At 29.7% G+C, this 19,866-nt stretch overlaps 2 protein-coding genes and 1 long non-coding RNA gene across 3 annotated transcripts; 2 read left to right on the top strand and 1 right to left on the bottom strand.

Annotated features, from left to right (window-relative positions):
* The first annotated feature begins 464 nt into the window (after positions 1-464).
* Positions 465-2,821, top strand: LOC149515014 (uncharacterized). The gene is made up of 2 exons (XR_016327481.1): positions 465-1,304; positions 2,324-2,821. It is a non-coding gene; the product is annotated as an uncharacterized LOC149515014 (long non-coding RNA).
* A 4,725-nt stretch (positions 2,822-7,546) lies between these two features.
* On the top strand, positions 7,547-8,723 carry LOC149515013 (protein LURP-one-related 15-like). The gene is made up of 3 exons (XM_089742888.1): positions 7,547-7,761; positions 7,896-8,123; positions 8,351-8,723. The coding sequence occupies exons 1-3, from the start codon at positions 7,603-7,605 to the stop codon at positions 8,492-8,494; spliced, it is 531 nt and encodes a 176-aa protein (XP_089599014.1). The 5' UTR covers positions 7,547-7,602; the 3' UTR covers positions 8,495-8,723.
* A 3,183-nt stretch (positions 8,724-11,906) lies between these two features.
* LOC149515012 (uncharacterized) lies at positions 11,907-18,904 on the bottom strand. Its single transcript, XM_089743416.1, has 3 exons — positions 18,521-18,904; positions 17,309-17,538; positions 11,907-12,383 (listed from the first exon to the last, which is right to left on the bottom strand). The coding sequence occupies exons 1-3, from the start codon at positions 18,861-18,863 to the stop codon at positions 12,105-12,107; spliced, it is 852 nt and encodes a 283-aa protein (XP_089599542.1). The 5' UTR covers positions 18,864-18,904; the 3' UTR covers positions 11,907-12,104.
* Positions 18,905-19,866: the final 962 nt, after the last annotated feature.

Genomic DNA, 19,866 nt, shown 5'->3' with positions numbered 1-19,866 from the left:
AAAATAATTTTACAATTTTTTAAAATTTTTTAGATTTTTCCAAAAAATTTAGACTTTTTTTATTTTCAATTTGTTTAAGTTTGCTTAATCTTTTTTGAATTTTAAGAACATTTTGTTTTTATTTGATCAACTGATTATTTTTGTTGGCCTTATTTGATCAACTGTTACAAAGATATTTATATTATGACTAAGATAATATCTCTTCCATTACTTTTTGTTTTAAAAAAATTTAAAATTATTAATGGTCTCTAAATTGCAATGAATATTTAATATAATACTTAAAATTTAAATATTTTTATGTGATAATTAAATTATAAATTTATTAATTAATATGTTATTGATTTTAATATAATTAACTTTAAATATTGACACAAATAAATAATTTTTTAAATATTATGTAGATTTTATGCCATATACTTGACATATACTTGACTCTTACAAATGAAAGTATGAAATAATAAAAAGAAAATTCCAAACTATTTTCTCGTTTGCTAATTAGCTCACTTTATGATTTTTTTTTTTTTTTCACATTCATAAAGCAAACTTATCACATATAAGAATTTGAAAATCTTCATCTTCACGCATATTCTAGACCACAACAACACTACCAGAAAAAAGTTATTTTTCTTTTTCGCTAAAAGCTCTAATATCGATGGATCCTAACAAATAGGTTTTTTGTTTTTATCGACGAGATTAGTGATGGATTTCCGTCGATAAAGAACAAGAATTAGTGAACAGAAATAAATTTGTAGCTTATTCCGTTGGTAAATCAGCGTGCTAAAAGTTTAGAGATGCGCAATTTTAGCAACTAAATTAGCGACAGAATTTCGTTGCTAATGCTCCAATATATGCAGATTTAATGATAAACTTTTCGTTGCTAATAATAAAGTTTTTCTATTTAAAACTGAAATTTATTTTTTAGTTTTTAATTTTTAAATTTGGTTAAATTAGTTTTTCGTCGCTAAAACTCAAATAATTAAAAATTCATTTCCTTCCATCTCCCCCCGTCATCTCTTTTTTACTTCTCTCTCTTTCTCTCCCGACCCTACGCCACATCTCGTCGAAACCAGCCCACTCCAGCCACCTACAGCGTCGTCCGACCTGCGGAAGCTTGCAGACCAGGACATGGAACCGATCCCCACCAAAATCGGCGAAAACACCCCCCAAAATAACCCCCAACTTTTCTTAACTTTCCTTCTCCATTTCTTCATTTCCCCGGCGAACCGCCGCCAACATTGTTGGTTTTCTCCTCCCTAACTCAAACCTCTAACTCTCCCCAACTCGTCACCCTTAAATCTTTCTGGGTAAAGCGCTCATTCCTTTCTTTTGTTTTTTCCTTTATTTATTTTCTGTTTTTTGTTTCAATTTCTTTTTTTTTTTAAATTTGGTGAGCATGTAACAGAGAAAAAAACTGAGAAATTTCAATGTTAAAAACTGATGGTCGCCGAGACATTGTGGTTCAATTATTCGGCTAAAAAATGGGATTACTATCTTTATTGCCACAATAGTTTGTTTTTGTTTCTGATATTCTCTTTGGTGCCTATGCCGGTTGTTTTCGTTCAGATGATGAGATCTTTAAGATTCGAATAATTTTGAAATTCACAGATGTGTTTTTTTCTAAGCCTCTTTTATTTGTTTATTTGCCTAAATCATCATATTTTCCATGTCTTCTGTCCGATTAATTTCTTGATGATAAAATCACTTATAAGTAAAAGCTAAAAGTATGATTTTGCTTTAACGTTGGATGTAGGAAAAGTTTTAGCATTTGATCCCTTCAATCCAGTTTGGTTTTATGTTTGTGTATATGGTGTGGCTTGTTACTGAAAATGCCTTGTTGTTGTGTTTTTGATATATCTCATATGTGTGCTTGCTTAGTTAGACATGTGTCTAGCATGTATAACAGCGAGTAGTGTAGTGTGTAGAGAATTTGAAAACAGTCTGCTTATGTAAGTGCTGCAGGGAATTTTCCCTAGCATTAAGACCTGTGTTTGTTTGCAAACAAGGCAATATCTGCCTAGTGTTTGCTAAAATGCCTCAATGAATTTTCAGCATCTTTATGTTACAAAAATTGTTCTGTTTTGGGTTGTTTTAATGCGCAAATCTTCTATACTTAAGCTGGCACAAAAATACTTGAAAATGAAGAATGGGGGCTTTATGAAAGAGGAAGATGTTATATGGTTATGCTTTTCTAATGCCCATAATTATTTCTGTTATTAAATACAAGCCCTCTACTTAAATGAATATAATTTCTATAATATATGTATGTTCTGCTTTTTCATGAATATGTTTGATATTTTCTTGCTGCCTTTGTTATTGTTGGTAGGCACATTGGTTAAACTTGCAGTTTGGAACTTCATTTAGTAGTAGGAAGAATTTAAATTCGGAATTTCAATTCTGTCTACAAAGCAAGAACTGCTTTCCATTCTGCAGCTTCCAAAGCCAAGCAAGTTTTCACTGATTTGAAATCCGATCAAGGTAAAAAATCCTAAGCATCACGATTAGATCATCAATTACTGGTTTTGATTCTTATACAAATACATTTATTGTACCATTTATGCCTTTTGGGTTGTTAAACTGATCCATTGAGTTCGTGTAAATTGTTGTGTAACTTAAATAATTTAGAGTACTGTGTTGTCTTCTGCCAATGGTGGATGTTTAGATATGGCTTTGCTTGGTATATTGCTTGGTAAATGTGCTAGGCATAATGTCATATATGTAAGTTTGTAATTTTTTTTAATTTTTACATATATAATTAGAATTAATGAACCATTTTTTAATATATTATTATATTTTTTTATCAATGAAACATATATTTATTTTATTTTGTATCTATCTTAGCATGTTGTAATTTTCATGAAATTACTTGAACAAGAAATTTAAAAGATTAGAGAAAGATAAATAAGATGGAAAATAAAAATAATATCAAATAAAAAATTATTTATTGACAATTATTACTATTTTCGATGAAATTTTGTTATTAGCAATGGAATAAAATACTATTAAAAATGAGATTTTCGTCGCTAAAACCTAATAGTGACGGAAACAAAAAAATCTAAAAAAATTAGCGGCCATTAAAGATGGAAATTTCCTTCGCTAAATCTTTTTAGTGATGAAATAAAAATAAAATAACTTTTTATAAAATAATAAGAAAGAAAATTTATAGATAGAAAATAATCAAAACATGAATTAGCGACAGAAATTTCTTCTACTAATATTGCATATATTAGCGACGGAAAATATATTACCAACAAAAAAGTATTAATGACTCGAAATTTTCTAATGGACTTTTAGCGATAGAATGTATTATTGACAGAATTTGGATTTATTCCATTGTTAATACTCTATTTTCTTATAGTGTAATTATAAACATTATTTATCATGGAACGATCAATCACTTATTAGTCCTTTTGTGAGCTTTTATATTCTAAATTTAAATATTATTTAATTAATGATACTAAGATGGGTAAACATATGTTTCATATTCTAGTTTTATTCTTTAAATTAAAAAAAAAATCAAAACTAATTAAGCTTACAAATATCGAATACTTTAGCAAAGCCAGACTTTGTTGCTTGTGCTAAACTGAATGGGGATTTTAAACTCACGGACGGTTTCATCTCTCCTTTGAACATGGATGAACGTACATACATCAATTATAGTGAAAAATTACAATAAACAAATTTGATTCTAAACATTAAGTAAAGCGAACAACAAAATTATAGCAAGAAAATAAATAACGTAAAAGAGTGTAATTAAAATGTAGTTAGTAACAATTTGCACAATCATTCTATAGCTTCATATGAAAGTGTCGATATATGTTTAAGTTGCTTACCTTACGAAAGCATTAAAACCTATCCTAGCAAGAGCTTAAAAACATCCCCTGCTAGCATATGTCTGAATTTTCTTCTTTAATTTAGCTGGAAAGATATGATTGTATAATATAATGTATAATATAACTAATAAAATCAAAGAGTTTTAGTTGTAGCACCGTAAGAGTTTCAATTTAGCATAGCAAGGCTATTATAACTACAATCTAACATTTATCTATTTGAAATATGAAACATGACATGCAACTGGGAGGAAATATAACTGCAAGGCAACCAAAAAGGCTATAACATGTCATGCATCAATTAGGTTGAAATATGAAATCAAACCAAATCTTGTCTTAAAACTGATGTGTATGGCCTTTGGTCTAGTGGCTAAAAGTGTTTAAGGTAACATCAAGGTTATGGTTTTGAATCAAGCTTCTCCCTTCCCCTTTACTTATATTAGGGTTTTGTCCTCCTGATGTAATAAAAAAAAAACCTGATGTGTATGGCGGGTTGATATTTTTAAATTTTTAACTTGTTTAGCATTTTAAAAAATACATCCCGAATATGTTTTCCTGAAATTAATTAAATCAAAACAAACAATTGGCCAAAATAAAATTAAGAATCAAATATTAAAAAAAAAAAACACACATAATTTTAATTTGCAAAGATAAACTTCTTTATGCTTAAATCCTACCATTGTATCAACTTTTGTAGCCAAAGCACATATACCATCTCTTTCTATTCCAAATCACTCTACATCTAAACAATAAAAGACAACCAAAGACCTTGTATTATCCCACCAATTAATTAAAGGGAACGAAAAAAACAAAAACCCTTATTTTGAAACTCTGACTTGAGAGATGCTATCTTGATAGATATGAACACCAAAGACACATTGCGTATTGATGTTTCCTTTTGAATCTGTGTTCACAGACCCATCCTTTCAAAATTGTTCATGTTACACCTCTATCCGTCCCTTTCTCCTTACCTCTCCATTTGATAGTTTGGCACCGATTGCACATCGATTGATGATTCCCTCCCTCTTGCGTTGCCTCTCTCTCCTTTTTTTATTGTTTCCTTCCTCTTTTCCTTTCCTTTCTCTTTATTTTATTTTATTTTTTTTACTACCAAGCTATAAAAATAAAAAACTATTTTGAGTGCTTTTTCCATAAGCTTCTTTGATAAAAATCTACTATTAAATAATTTTTTTAAAATCCCAAGTCTTTAAAAAACTTATATAATAGCTAAGAACAAAATGACATTGGCATAAAGTTAGAAACTTTTGTTCAACAGTACCTGAACAGTCTTCAATTTGGAGACTACTTTCTATGTATTCTTATAGATATCAAACTTGCATGTATGATAATTTTATCAAAAAGTATAGTATGAAATTGTAATCTTTGTGATTTTGACCTTTTCGTAGAACTTGAAAACAAGAAATACAACCTATGTGAAATTTATGAAAACACCATTAAATAAGATGACCTATAGAATAGTGAAGAGATTAATAAATAATAAGTATTTTTAGAGTTTTTATTTGATGTATTATCATTAAATTAAATGCCGCCACATAATCAATAAAATAAACTTAAAAGTTGAAAAATCCTTAAAATTAAGGTTAAATCTTCATTTGATTTTTTTACTATATATCTTTTATCAATTTGATACATAAAAAATAAAAATTTACAATTTAATAATTAAACATACACCCTTAAAGTACTTTGATCTTTGGATTAATATCATTACTTATATAGCTAACGTGGCCAAAACAATAAATATCCAGTTATCATCACATCATTTATTTGACACGTAACATGAACAAATAAAAATGAAAAATTTTGAAAAAAAGAAATATATTTTTTAATTCAAAATAAAAAAAAATCATAAAAATGAAAGGAAAAAGAAAGAATCAGGGAAAGAGAGGGGGAATGAGGGAATGGGAAGAGAGGGAAAAGGGAGAGAAGGACTAAAGAGGTAGATTAACATCGTAAACTAGCGACCCATGGTAGATTAAGATGATCCACTCTGAATTGAGTAGATCGACATCGATTTGCATCGGACTAGACAAATCAACCCTAATACACCCTAGGTCGACCAGTTTTCAATGTTGGTTTACCCCTTTTCGCTTCCCTTATTCCCTTTCGCTCTCATCAATTCTTTTCATTGTTTTTTAAAAATTTTTAATTTAAATAATAGATTTTTATTTTTTAAAAAAAGTATATGTTTTCTTTTACTGGTGGTAATGATGTGACACTTTTTCCATGTGATGCGATACATATTGATTTTATTGAGCATCTATACCATGTCAGCAAATAACTAACAATGTTAAGTTGAAGTATAAAAAATGCTCGGCAAAATGAAAATTCGACTACCTGACTGTGAATTTTAATTTTTTTTATATCAAATTGACAAATATTGTATATTTTAAGGGTCAAATTTATATTTAATCCTTAAAATAAATTGAAATAAATTTTTATAATTTACATTTTAAGATTTAAATTTTTTAAAATTTGTTCATTAATGATGTTTTAAATCATGATTTAATAATAGTGTATAGAGTTTATATAGTTCAACCCATCAAATATAAACTTAAACTTTTATGTATAAAATGATTTTTTTTAAATAAAAGCACAAATTAGTTTCTTTTTTTTTTTTTTAATTTTCTTTCATAATGTTAAAAGTTGTTATATTTTCAAGTTTAACTTTAAAGGGATATTTGGTTGGGGGAAAAGCAAAATTACTAGTCAGAATATTATTTTTTGTAATTTGATTTTTTAATTTGATCCACGAAATATTGAGGTTTTTAAAAATTTTTAGTAATATTAAGAAGAGGAAAAATAGCCATGAATTATAAACTCTTATCTTCTTGAAATTTTTTAAAATTTTTGATGAAATATAAAATTTATCTTACTTTTGTCCTAGATAAATGGTTTTTATGGTTTATTTTACCTTTCAATATAAAAAAATTGCATAATAAATTAAGATTTAAACTAACACGTATAGAATATTTCAAATCTCATTCTTTGACACTATACAATAATCATGTTTAAATTATTTTATAAAATCCTATAGTTTTAACGAATATTACGTTTTTAATATTAAAAATATAATCTTTATAGAAAATATATTATAAAAAAATATTTTTTTTCTTTTAGCTCTTGAATTTTATCATAAACTGCTTTTCTAAAATTAAAAATGTAGTCTTTAAAACGATAAACTACGTTTTAGAAAAACATAATTTCACCCTTTAAATATAAAAATTACGGTTACGTATTTATGAACCCAAACCCAGAACCACGAGTTTCTACAACCAGTCGCTTTCTGTTTTTTTTTTTTTTTTCAATCAAATAATGGCTTATCGAGGCATAGATATTTATCCCATTGAGTATTTATTTATGTCCTTGCATTTCCATACTGCGTTGGACCCACTGCGGATTTCACATTAAATGGTGGAGAAGCAAAACCTTCCAAGGCATTTGGAACCCCACTGGATAATTTTTATTCTCAATTTGGACAAATTATTGAAATTAAGCATTATTAAGTTTTTTTTATGATAATTAATTATTAATTGCATAAAAAATGAAATGAATTAAGTAGAATAGTCAATTTAGACTGAAAGCTATATTCGTAATTTTCATTAAAAATATGCATAAAAATGTAATTATAGTACAAGAAAAAACAGAAAAGCAAAATACTCAAATCATTAAAAATATGCATAAAAATGTAATTATAGTCAAAACATAAAAATAATTTGGACCTCAGTACTGTTGTCCTCAACCAGTGGACCTGGTAATGGTCGGAAAGGTTTGGACCTTAACGGAGGGCAACTTCACCGTCACGGACATCAATGGGAATATCATGTTCAAAATCAAAGGGAAATCTTTTAGCATGCACGACTGCCGACTCTTACTTGATGCTACTGGAAATCCCATTTGCACTCTTCGACCCAAGGTGATTTTGTTGTTGCGTTTTTTTTTTTTTTTTTCTCAAAAGTCTGCCTATTTATTTACAAATAAAGAAATAAAACAATGCTTAAGTTGCCCCTGTAATGATAATTTCAACTATCTGCCTTGATTTATTTACAGATAATGACTGCTCATGATAGATGGCAAGTTTTCAGGGGAGAAAGCACTGAAGAAAAAGATCTCATAATTACTGTGAAGCGATCTTCAATGATCCAAGTTAAGTCCAAATTGCATGTGTTCTTGGGAAACAACCCAAAGGAGGATGTTTGTGATTTCAGGGTGGAAGGAACCTGGTCGGAAAGATCCTGCGTCATTTATTCTGGAGAGTCTAACACAATTGTGGCTCAAGTAAGACATTGATCCACCTAACCTTATTGAATTTCTTAATTTCCTCAAATTCCTCAGTACAACTCTGTATTTATATATACTATAACCGTAATTATATTTCATAGATCATATATTAGTAATAGATATGCATACATATAGCATTAATTACCAGAAATTTAGGAGAAATTAAGTATTCAATGGATCTGTCACCCTCTACATATATATAATATATGTGTGTGTGTTAGCAGATGCACAAGAAGGTCAGTGTTGAAAGCGTGTTGCTTGGAAAGGACAAGTTTATGGTGACAGTGTATCCTAATGTGGATTATGCGTTCATAGTGGCTCTCGTCGCTATCCTTGATGGGATTAACCAACAAATGAGATCTGCTTGATTAGTGAATATCAGAATCGGTTGCAATGCATGCATAATTTCAGCAAAATATATTTGTTTTAAAACCTATGGTTGTGTTATATGAGTTAGAATAAGGAAAATATTACTGCAAGTTTGGCTTGTTCCCCCCTCCCCCCCCCTCTCTCTCTCTCTCTCACTCTCTCTTTGTTTCTTACCTTCCAGCTTTCACTGCAATAACATAGTAAGACGCAAACTGTTTGATGTTTGTATATACTTCCTCTTCTCGTCTCCCTATAACTAGGTGAAGTATATGTGAACAACCTTGCTAGCTCAGAAGTCTAGAAAATGTTTTACCATTGATCAATTATTTCAAATTTCAAACAAAAACTTGCTGTGCCATCATTTAAATTAAGAGTTAACTAATTATTGCTCAAATTTATATGGGGCATTCTTCATAAAAACAAGCATGTATAATGATATCAACCGTTAGATCACCTGCATATGGCTCACAGTTTTTGCTAGGAATCAAGAACTTGAAGCGTATTCTATTTTGAGAAAATAAATAAATTCTTGACATTTGTATATCCAAGAAATTAAAATGTTCAATAACTGGAATTATAATCAAAGGAATAGAAGCAAAGGCTGCACTGGAATTACCATGACTGAATTTCGTGGCCATAACATTTTTTTGTTTTGTGTCCCTCCAGCAACAAAATATCTCACTTTTTTTCCACATCAACTCTTAGACTTAGTTTGTGTATCTGCTAATAGCCTGTTACTACTATAGCTTAAAAGCATATATAGTTACTTTTAACCTTGACTTTAGAGTATTTTCATGCTTTATAATTCTTAAATTCTGCATGTATTACTGCATTCTAAAGGAACTAAAGCCTCTGAAGAAATTCCTTTATTTTTTTCCTCTAGTAAGGTATCAAAGGGTCTCTTGAAGATCTGATTAACCGTGGTGCGTAGGCAGTCTTTTCGATCACCCGCACCAAATATTTTTCGAGATAAAATGAAGGAAATATCTTATTATTGTTTTTTTTTAGCATAACATTTGCTAAGAAATATCTTAGTGTTTGCACCAACTTTTTTTTTTTTTTTATATTACTGGTTTTCCATTATCTTGTTAATAGGCTTACGGTGCACAAAGAGGCCATAAACTTGTGTCACAAATTTTTATATTTTGTAACAGTTTATTACAACCAATTTGTAATGTGGATTAGGCTGTTATAGTTGGTGGTATGGGATTCCATTTACAGCCCAACAATGTCCATTTTTCAAACTCTTTTAATGTATATAATTAAATTATTATTTTCATTAAAAAAATTTAAGCTATCATTCAATCATTTATCTCCCATTACACAAATGAGTTTTCAAAATTTTTATTATTAAAAATGTTTTTTTTATTATACAAATAATAATCAAAACTAATCTCAATAATAAATAAATTGAACCAGGAAGAGCTTTTGAGCTTTATCTAGTATATATAACAAGCTCTGTGTAGCTCATCCCTTAGGGTTAGGGCATATACTCCATGTTCATTTCTATTAGTAAGTTGATTCATTTATAACAGTTTAGGTGATTTTAACAGCGATGCGAAGCATGGGTTTCACTAGTTTAAATAAACGAATCTATTTATCAGTTTGCTCAAATGAGTTACAAACCTGTGCGTTCGACACATTTTCAAAAGGAAATGAAGCGAATTCTTTTACTTGAGGATATTATCAAGTTTCGTCTCTTCTATTTTATCTAACTTATATACTATTTTTATCTGCAGACTGCTGGTATGTTATCTAACCTCTTGTGTCAACTTTTTTTTTTAACCTTTGTTTTTTAGCTTGAGTTAGTTTTTTATTTTTTTTAAGTTTTTAATATACTTTTATTTTTTTTTTATCTTATTATATACTTAATTTAAGAGAATATTACGCATTCAAACTTTTTCAAACCCATAATATCTAAAGATTAACTCTAATAATATGTTGATTAATTCAAAAAATAATTGTCTTGATATTTTTTTTTTAATTTAATGCTATGTTGATAAAAATTAGAAATTGAAAGATTTGTTTTTAAAACGTTAATTAACCAAAAATGTTGTTCCAAAGAGAATTCAGATCAGGGGAAGTTCGATGATTAGCCTAAAAATAGCAATCGTTTTGCATTCTTTTTTTTTTTCTAGATTTTCTGATGTGTTTTTTTTTTTTTTTATTCCTCAAAAGCGATTGAGAATGCACATTTATTATGCGCATTGATTTTATAATTTTTGAGTGTTTAATGTAAAAATTCCTTTACAATTACCAAAAATCTCTCATTCCCCCCCATTCCCTCAATTCAACCTCGTGTCTGTATTTTTTCATAAAAAATTGAACAAACCCCCTTTCTCCCATCGAACAAATCCAAAATAAATCCTGTTTTGGGTAACCCAATATAAAAAAAAAAAAAAAAAAAAATTCATTTTAGCAACCGATTGATTTATTATATTCCCTAAGTTTTCATTCATTCTTTTTAAATATTATTTTTCCGTTCAATTTGTACCGAAATAGGATTTCGACAAGCTAAAGAAAAAAGATCGTCTAAGGCAAAGTCGATGATTAGACTGATTTAGGACATGCGATCTTCTAATATTATCTTTTTATTTCGACAATCATCTAGATTTTTTTATAGATTTGTATGTTTTCAGAATTCTTCATGCTACCGTATTATCAAAATGAGTTATAAGATTATGTTACAATATCATCTATGTTTGTAGGTCTGTATATTTTCAAAATTCTTTATACCATACCACCTTCAAAAAAAAAAAAAATTCTTTATACCATAATGTTGGTTTTCTTTTTGATTGGTTATTATTCTTTGCAAAATTCTTTATATTATGATGTTGCTTGTGTTTCTTTCAAATTATTTGTACGTGAAGTTCTTACTATTTAAATTAAAAATTTTACCTTTTTCAAATTGAAAAATATAAAAAAAAATGGATAAAAAGGAAACAAGATAGGAGAAGAAGGGAAGAGGCGAAAAAAAAAAAAAAAAAAAAGCGAAAATAAAGAACACATTAAAAAAAATTTACGCTCAAATTTTATTATTTTAAGAAAAGTTTCCTTTTAAAATAAAAGAAAATGAAAGGGGTAGTCAAAAGTAACAAATAAAGGAAATTAAGTAATGAAAAATTAGAAATATATTTTGCATATAAAGGACTTTTTCTTCAGGAAAAATAATAAATAAAGATGAAAAAGGGAAAAATAGGAAAAAAAAACAAAAAGAATTAGATATTTTGATTGAAAATTTTATTTGTTCTCCACATAAAAGTGCCTTAGGTATATTCCTTAAGAAAAAAATTATATAAAATAATTATTTTACATTAAAATATATTACTTACATTCAAATTATATCATATAATCATGTTATTGAAAAAGATTAACAATTTATTATACATTATATAATAAATTACAACTGAGTTTAATCAAACATAAATACCTCTCGTGTTCATTTACTCCATCAACTTGTTCATTTGGTGTAATTAAAATCCACATCAAGTCATAGCATATAAAAATCTTACATGAAAGAAAATATATAAAAATAAAAGTTCATACAAGAACTTAAATCATGAACATTTGTTTATCAAGGAATACATATATTAGTATTAGAATAGCGGTTCAAAGGGAAGAGAAAATTGGAACACCGGGCAAGGTAGCCCCAGCATCAACTATGAACACGTTACCTGAAACATATTCAGAAGAATCATGGATTAAGTATCGAACAAGTGAGGTTAATGCAGGATCTGATGTACCGAATGTTCTTAACGGGACAGTTCTCGCGGCCACATTTGTTAGCCAGTCTTTCTTCATAAGATCCTGTGTGATCTCAGATTTGAAAAGCCCAGGTGATATCGAGTTCACTCGGATTTTATGCAACCCCAATTCAATAGCCATGGTCTGCACAACAGTTTATTGTCATTTTCTCATTATAGAAAATTTCATCATTATATAAAAAGGTTGGAGCACAACAACATCAAAATTGATAAGAAAATGACTATTAAAATTAGACCAAAACCAGTCAGAGAACATCTTGATGGGAATCTAGGTTACCAAAAGGAACCAGGGGAATCAATGAGAACGTTAGAAAGAATCCACCTTCTACAACAGTTATTTTGCCGATTTGCATAAAACATGAACGATGCAATTAGGATCCAAATTCAGCGCAGAAGTTAGTTTGACAGAAGAATTTTCTAGTCGTCAACAATTGCAGGGACAAAAAGTGGATAAAATTTATTAAAATATAATTAACCAACTCAAAATGTGATAGGAGAGAAAAATAAAATTGAAAATAATCACCATTTTTACTTTTTTTCCCGAAATATTTGATAAAATAAATAAATAAATGATTCACTTCATAAAAAAACAATTCAATCATCTACAGGGGGCGATTTCCTACCCATTGCCCATATTAGTTACCTGAACTAAGATCTAGGAGGCAGGAGAATCAGACATCCTCCAAACTACTCAAAAGTTCATTAAATAACCATGAAGCAAGCAGCCAGAGTATCCTTATATATGAAAGACAATGATCATTGAGCCCCAATAAAAAGATCCATGTCTAACAGCCAGCCCATCAAGCTTATATTTCTTATTAACTGCCAAACCAGTATTTTCCATCCATACATTAAGTGTGAATGGCATCACCAACATGAATTATTCTGGTCAGACACCAACTTTTCTTTCTAGGTTCTATTACTCCATAGGGGTTCCATTTTATTTGTCACTTAAATCTTACCAAATAAGTATATCACTCCTGGGCAAAGCTATATAGGATTTCACAAGCCACCTTGATCCAATCAATTCATGCCATGGCCAATGCAGTGTCCCAAGGAACTTCACCAAAAAGGTTGGCTTAACCAAACACGCACATGTTCAAATACCCACACTGTTCAACCCAATTCATACAGTCTGACAGTAACTGTTACCTTCATAATTTTATGCACTTAAAGACAAATGACATGTAACTTAATGCAAGACTTTTGATGTGGTGGACACATTTAAGACACCATAGAATAAATTTTTGGTTATCAATTATACCATAACATGTATAGAGCAGAAAATTGGCATAATCTGATCTAGCTGGCTCTATGAGGTGGGAACAGATATTATTTGTTGTTGAGATTATCAAAATATGTGTAGTTTTGAATATGTGCCGTGCAAACTTCCCAATGATATAAATGTCATGTTTTAATTTGACTTTAGTTGAAATTACTCAAGCTAAAAGAATAAATATCTTAATGCAAGGTAGTTAAAGATTTCAAGGTTCTTGTGTTTCTTAGATGATCTAGTTGTTGGTGTGCTTATAAAATAATACACGCAAAATTCTTACATACATTTTAAGGTTACATTTAATTAATGCTTTTGCTTTGTGCTTTTCTCAACAGAAAGTGAAAAGAAAAAAAATAAAAAATGAACTAAAAACAGGGACAAATAGGGAAAAAAAAAAAACAAAAGCACCAATCAAACAAAACCTAAATAAATTCAAATAAAAATGATGCTAGCACTCGAACTTTGTAACTTAAACAAATCAAAACTTGCCCATATTATAGAAACATGGTCTAAACTCAGCTTGGGAACCATTTAAAGTTGAGTTCTATCGTAAAGAAGTCAAGCACAAATCAAACTCACCATACCGAACATTAGACCTTTCCAATCTGCAACTCTCTACAATTTTCTTGTTTTTTGCGCAAGACATTAGAATTCCCTCCACTTTAAAAATAAATATATGTTAATATATAGTGAAACTAGATGCTACAATCATGCATCACCAGCTTATCACCCACTTTTCTTTTTTTCTTTTTTTTTCTGTTTACATTTTTACCATTTTGACCCTTTTTTGCTCTCGTTCCCTTTATCCTTGTTTAAAGATTATCAAGGGGAGTTTAGGAAGAGCCAAAAGATGAGAGATAATATGAGACTTTCAAGAACAATCACATGTGAGGTCTTGCACTCGTTTTAGGCAAGAGAAAAATAGAGAGTTTTGAAGAGAATTGAAGATAAAAAACTTAGTCAAGCAAGTAGACAAAGTAAAAGTAGATTGCTAGCACTTAAAGACAACTGATGTGTAGTGCTCTTCCTACATTATAACTTTATGCAAGACTTTAGACGTAACAGACACATTTAAGTCACCAAAGAAATATTTTGGTTATTGTTTGTCATAACATGTATTTGGTCCTAATAGAACAGAAAAGTGGTATAATCTGATCCATCTAGTTGACTCTATGGGGGGGGAGGGGGGGGGAACATATTATTTGTTGTTAAGATTATCATACCATGTGTACTTTTAAATATGTGCCATGCAAACTTCCCAATGATATAAATGCCATGTTTTAATTTGACTTTTGTTGAAAATAATCAAGATAAAAGAATAAATATCTTAATGCAAGGTAGTTAAAGCTTTCAAGGCTTTTGTGTTTCTTAGATGATCTAGTTGTTAGTGTGTTTATAAAACTAATACACAGTTTAAGGCTCCATTTGATTAGTACTTTTGTACTTTGCTTTTCTCAATAGAAAATGATAAGCAAAATATAATAAATGAACAAAAAAAGGACAAATAGCAAAAAGCAAAAAGGTAAAGCACCAACCAAATAAAACCTAAATAAATTAAAATAAAAATGACGGTAGTACTAGAACTTTTTAAATTAAATAAATCGTAACTTGCCCCATCTCATAGAAAAATTGTCTAAACTCAGCTTGGGAACCATTTGAAGTTTAGTTCTAACATACGGATATCAAGCACATCTCAAACTCACCATAATAAGCACTACTAAACACTAGACCTTTCCAATTCACAAATCTCTCATGTTTTCTTGTTTTTGCACAAGACATTAGAATTCCTTCTATTTTAAAAATAAATATATGTTAATATATAGTGAATGTAGATGCTACAATCATGTATCACCAGCTTTTTCTAATTGGATTATTAAAGTCGCTAGTTGAAAATTCAACTATGATAGCTGTTACCCACTTTTTCATGTTTTTACACTTTTGACCCTATTTTGACCTTTTTGACTCTCATTCCTTTTATCCTTGTTTAAAGACAATGATGGGCAGTTTAGGAAGAGCCAAAAGATGAGGGATTGTATGACACTTTCTAGAGCAATCCCATGTGAGGTCTCATGTTTGTTTTAGGCAAGAGAGAAATAGAGAGTTTTGGACAGAATTGAAGAAAAATACTTGGTCGTGTGAAACGTGTTCAGTTGTAGACAAGGTAAAGTAGCTTGCTAGCATGATAACTCAATCAACGTGTCTACCAAGTTCTCCTCAACAAAAAACTTACTAATCACACCATTAGCAAGCGAAACATGTTTCAACAAAGTGATATCTGGTGTCAATATATTTGATCCTATCAGGAAAAATCTTATTATTAGTTTGATAGATGACAGTATAAATATCACAAAACACATCAATGTAATCTTATTGCAAACCTACACAAATAATCAGACACTTTTAACCACAAAGCTTCTCTCACTACTCTGCGACAATCATGTAATCCAGCTGATTAGTTAAAAACATAAAGGTAGACTGTATAACAGCCTTCTAAGTAATGACTCCTCCATAGAGATTAAACAACCTTCAAGCTGATTTTGTGGACTTTAAAATGCTCATTTTAGGATCCAATGCTCACCAAATTCTACATTTCAAGATACAATCTTTTATTTCTTTTAGAATAGGATGCAAACTTTTTAACAGAGGTAGTTAAGCAAGCTTTGGTTAAAGACTATAACTGGTTGTTTGGGTTTGAAATGGATTTCTAGTTTTGTGGTTTTGTGACAATTAGAATGTTGTTTATCTGACCAACATCCAAATGTTTAATGAGAGAACCACTTGATGTCAAATATCACTTCTTTCAAAAAATGTTTTGCATGACAATATAGTGATTACTAAAGCTTCTACTTAGAAGAATCTACAAGCATGTTGACCAAGGCCATCTCTACTTGCAAGTACAAGAATTACTTGGAGTTTGCTAGTTCCTAAGCATGGAATTGCTCTAAAGGGGCAATTATGAAGGAGGCAATAGTTTCCAGTGATTTGCTATAATACTTGCTTTGAGGAATTTTAAGCCAATGTGAAGATTTATTGAAGTCAGTGGCTGAAAATTGAACCTCAATAAATGCAATCCATGTCTTGATGCTTTTTGACTCTTTTGCCCCGTTTAGACCCTTTTATCCTCATTCTCTTTACCCCTTGTTTAAAGCCCATTAAGTACAATTTGGGAAGAGCAAAATAAAGATCATATCAAATGAGATTTTATGGTCTTGGATTTGTTTTTGGCCAAGAGAGAAGCAAAGAGTTTTACCAAGAAAGCTCTTGGATTTTAGGGTATGGTATGATCCAAGTTTTGAAAGCAGAAGTCAAAGTAATATTCATCTTTTCTTGATTATAGTGAAAATTTCTTGTCTCGCCTATGGATTGAAGCATTAAGCAGAACAACCTAAATTATTGTGTCTTTCTTGGATTTTATTTTAGGATATTATTTCTTGGTGTATACTTTAGTTTTTGTTGAATTTTTTTGCATTATATTGACTTGCTTGAATTACATCTACAGCATAGACATTATTAAATTGGTTTATTTCTATCACTTAATCATCTTCTTAGATCTTACATCTTCAATTTTCTTATTTTAAAGTTTTTAGATTTTGGCTATTTTTTGTCATGATATTGTTACTCAATCAAATAATAGACCATGCCAAACTTGACACTTATAAAAGCTTAGATCTTCTAGTGACAGTCTTGCATCAAAAGCCGAAACCATTATAAAGTATTTCAAAGATATTAACATAAATTTTAAGCGACAAAAACATTTTCTATACAATATTTACCTTTGTCATGGTGTTTAGGCCTGCTTTTGAAGAAGCATAAGCCACACCTCCAGGTAGTTGCACACGGTTAAGACCAGCAATGGAAGATATATTGATTATGGATCCTCCTTGATTTGCATCACGCATGTGCATGCAAACATATTTTGACACCAGCCAAGACCCCGTTAAATTTGTTTTGAAATTTTGATTCCATTCCTCCTCAGACAAAACCAATGAATCCTTCACCTTACCTGCAAAACATAATAGTTGCAAATGGTAAACAAATTATAAGGGGTACAAGGTCCAAAACAATGTTCACAAAATTGAAAATGTTACACAAAAATAAGGTCAAGAAATGAAGCTGGAACTTATTTTTTACTTTCTTGCTTAAATAATTATGACTATGTTTTGTAAGTAAACCCTGAATGCTAGTCCCAACCTTACAAGACAAGTTCACCCTGAGTAAAGGAGCGTTCTTGTTTTCATTTTTAGGGTTTGTTTTCAAAAAGGACTAAGAAGGCTTACTCAAGCACTAACATTGAGTTAGATATGCTACTGATTAATGATAAAATTGATTCTCCACATAGATACAAATGGATTTTGTTATGAATTGAATCATATCGCACTATATGTATAGAATATCATACGATTTTAACAACTATGGAGTTTTAAGAGAAGTAATCTTTGACATCAGTTATTTTGAATATCTTCTTACTTTTAAAATATTAGGGAAAAAATATTTCTTTGCGAGTTTAGCGAGTAATTTTTTAAAATGCTCATACTGTACCTAAATATTTCTGGATTTGAGTTGGGAAATCACTCTAAATTTGTCCCTGACTACAAAGTAGACCCAGTGTTCCACATCTATCATTTATCCACAATCCACAACTGAGCAAATCTTGCACATAAACTTCTAAAATCTAATCAAAATACAGCTCTATTTTTTATTTACACTACTAATACTAGCACTTTGGCATTTATACAGCCATTAGCTGAGTGGAGGAAAGAAATTTCATTCAATTGTTGCTTTTACTAGTCGCCTTTTGCTTATGAATGCAAGAACTAAAAGAAGTGAACCGATAAAAAAAAAAACAAATATTATTTTCAAATAATTAAAAATAAAAACATACATACATACATGGAGATGGAAATTAAAAAAAAAAAGTTTCAGTTTTTATAGAAATTTAACGTATAATTGTGCAAAGCTATTTAAAATAAGGGAAAAATTAAAACCTCTAACGCCTGCGTTGTTGATCAAAGTATCGATCCTCCCAAAAGCATCCCAGGCCGTTTTGACGGAGCTCTGAATGGTGGCTCCGTCAGCAGAGACGTCCAGCTCGACGGCTACAGCAAGAGGACCACTAGACTGGGGCTTGGAAGAAGGAAATATAAGAAGATTGATATCGTCGCAGAGGGACTTGAGGCGATCAACGCGGCGGGCGGAAGCCACGATTCGGCAGCCGGCTTTAGCCAAGTCAAGACAGATATCACGGCCTAAGCCGGAAGATGCCCCCGTCACCATCACCACCTTGCCACTGAGGTCAGCCCATGGCTCTAGTTGCTGCTTCTCCGCCATTGCCACAAGCAGCGGATGATCTATGAAGTCAAGATGGAAATGGAGGAAATAATAGAGTAACAAAAACAAATAGTCGCCGCCCTACTGGTGAGTCAACTCAACCAGTCAACTGTGATGGTGCACGTGGTACTTCGCCTAACTTTTTTAGGTAAACATTTTTAAATATAATTAATAATCACGATTTAAAATATATAATATTTATTCAAATTTTATATCAAATTTACATTTGTTATTATATAACTTTTATTATAATTAAATAATTATAATATTATAAATAAAAAATTATAAACTATATGTTTTTTTATCATAATTCATGGTGAAAAATCATGACATAATTAGTAAACACAGCATGGACATTTCGGTAATTTTACTGACTATCAACCACCATCCGCATAACAACCTTATTTTTGGACTTTCCTACTTAAGCTGGTATTTATTGCGTGATTTTCATAACTATTGTTAAGTAAAAGAATTAAAATTATTTCAACTGAGATTAAGAAAATACATATGACTTAATATATTATATAATAAAAAATATTTTAATTTTATAAAAAAGTTAACAAAATAATAATTTTTAAGGTATAATTAGCTTTTTAATTTTGTTTAAAGAAACCAACCACATCGGTCTTCATATAAATCGTCAAAGAAAAATATAGAAGAATAAGATTTCCCTTTTAAAAAAAAAATAAAAATTATTTGTCTCAATCAATGTCTAGTGTTTGGCTAATTTATATACCTATTTTCAAATTTAAAAATATATTATTTAATATTATATTTTTATAATTTGCAATGTTTTCATGACTAAGTAAAAGAAACGACCGAGGAACAGATATTGATTTGACTGGATCGATAGGGGATGGTTCTAACGTCGTATGACTCGATAATTCTAGATACCATATAATGGTATGGTACTAAAATTATTAAAATATATATATACAAAATGATTTGATTAAATATAAAAATAGTTTATGTATCATATATTTTTTATTAACTTAATATCTAA

Source organism: Durio zibethinus, chromosome 14, assembly GCF_047325235.1.
Source record: "Durio zibethinus cultivar Kanyao isolate XHJ-2024 chromosome 14, ASM4732523v1, whole genome shotgun sequence".
Lineage (NCBI taxonomy): Eukaryota > Viridiplantae > Streptophyta > Magnoliopsida > Malvales > Malvaceae > Durio > Durio zibethinus.
The sequence above is the reverse complement of the archived record's forward strand: the minus strand, read 5'-3'. Positions and strand labels throughout refer to the sequence as shown.

Excerpts from the sequence above, each read along its gene's own strand:
- LOC149515013 (XM_089742888.1), top strand. The coding sequence starts at position 7,603 with ATGGTCGGAAAGGTTTGGACCTTAACGGAGGGCAACTTCACCGTCACG. Across the intron at positions 7,762-7,895 it reads TTTGCACTCTTCGACCCAAG|ATAATGACTGCTCATGATAG; the intron begins GTGATTTTGTTG and ends ATTTATTTACAG. Across the intron at positions 8,124-8,350 it reads CTAACACAATTGTGGCTCAA|ATGCACAAGAAGGTCAGTGT; the intron begins GTAAGACATTGA and ends GTGTGTTAGCAG.
- LOC149515012 (XM_089743416.1), bottom strand. The coding sequence starts at position 18,863 with ATGGCGGAGAAGCAGCAACTAGAGCCATGGGCTGACCTCAGTGGCAAG. Across the intron at positions 17,539-18,520 it reads CAACAACGCAGGCGTTAGAG|GTAAGGTGAAGGATTCATTG; the intron begins GTTTTAATTTTT and ends TATGTTTTGCAG. Across the intron at positions 12,384-17,308 it reads GCCTAAACACCATGACAAAG|ACCATGGCTATTGAATTGGG; the intron begins GTAAATATTGTA and ends ACTGTTGTGCAG.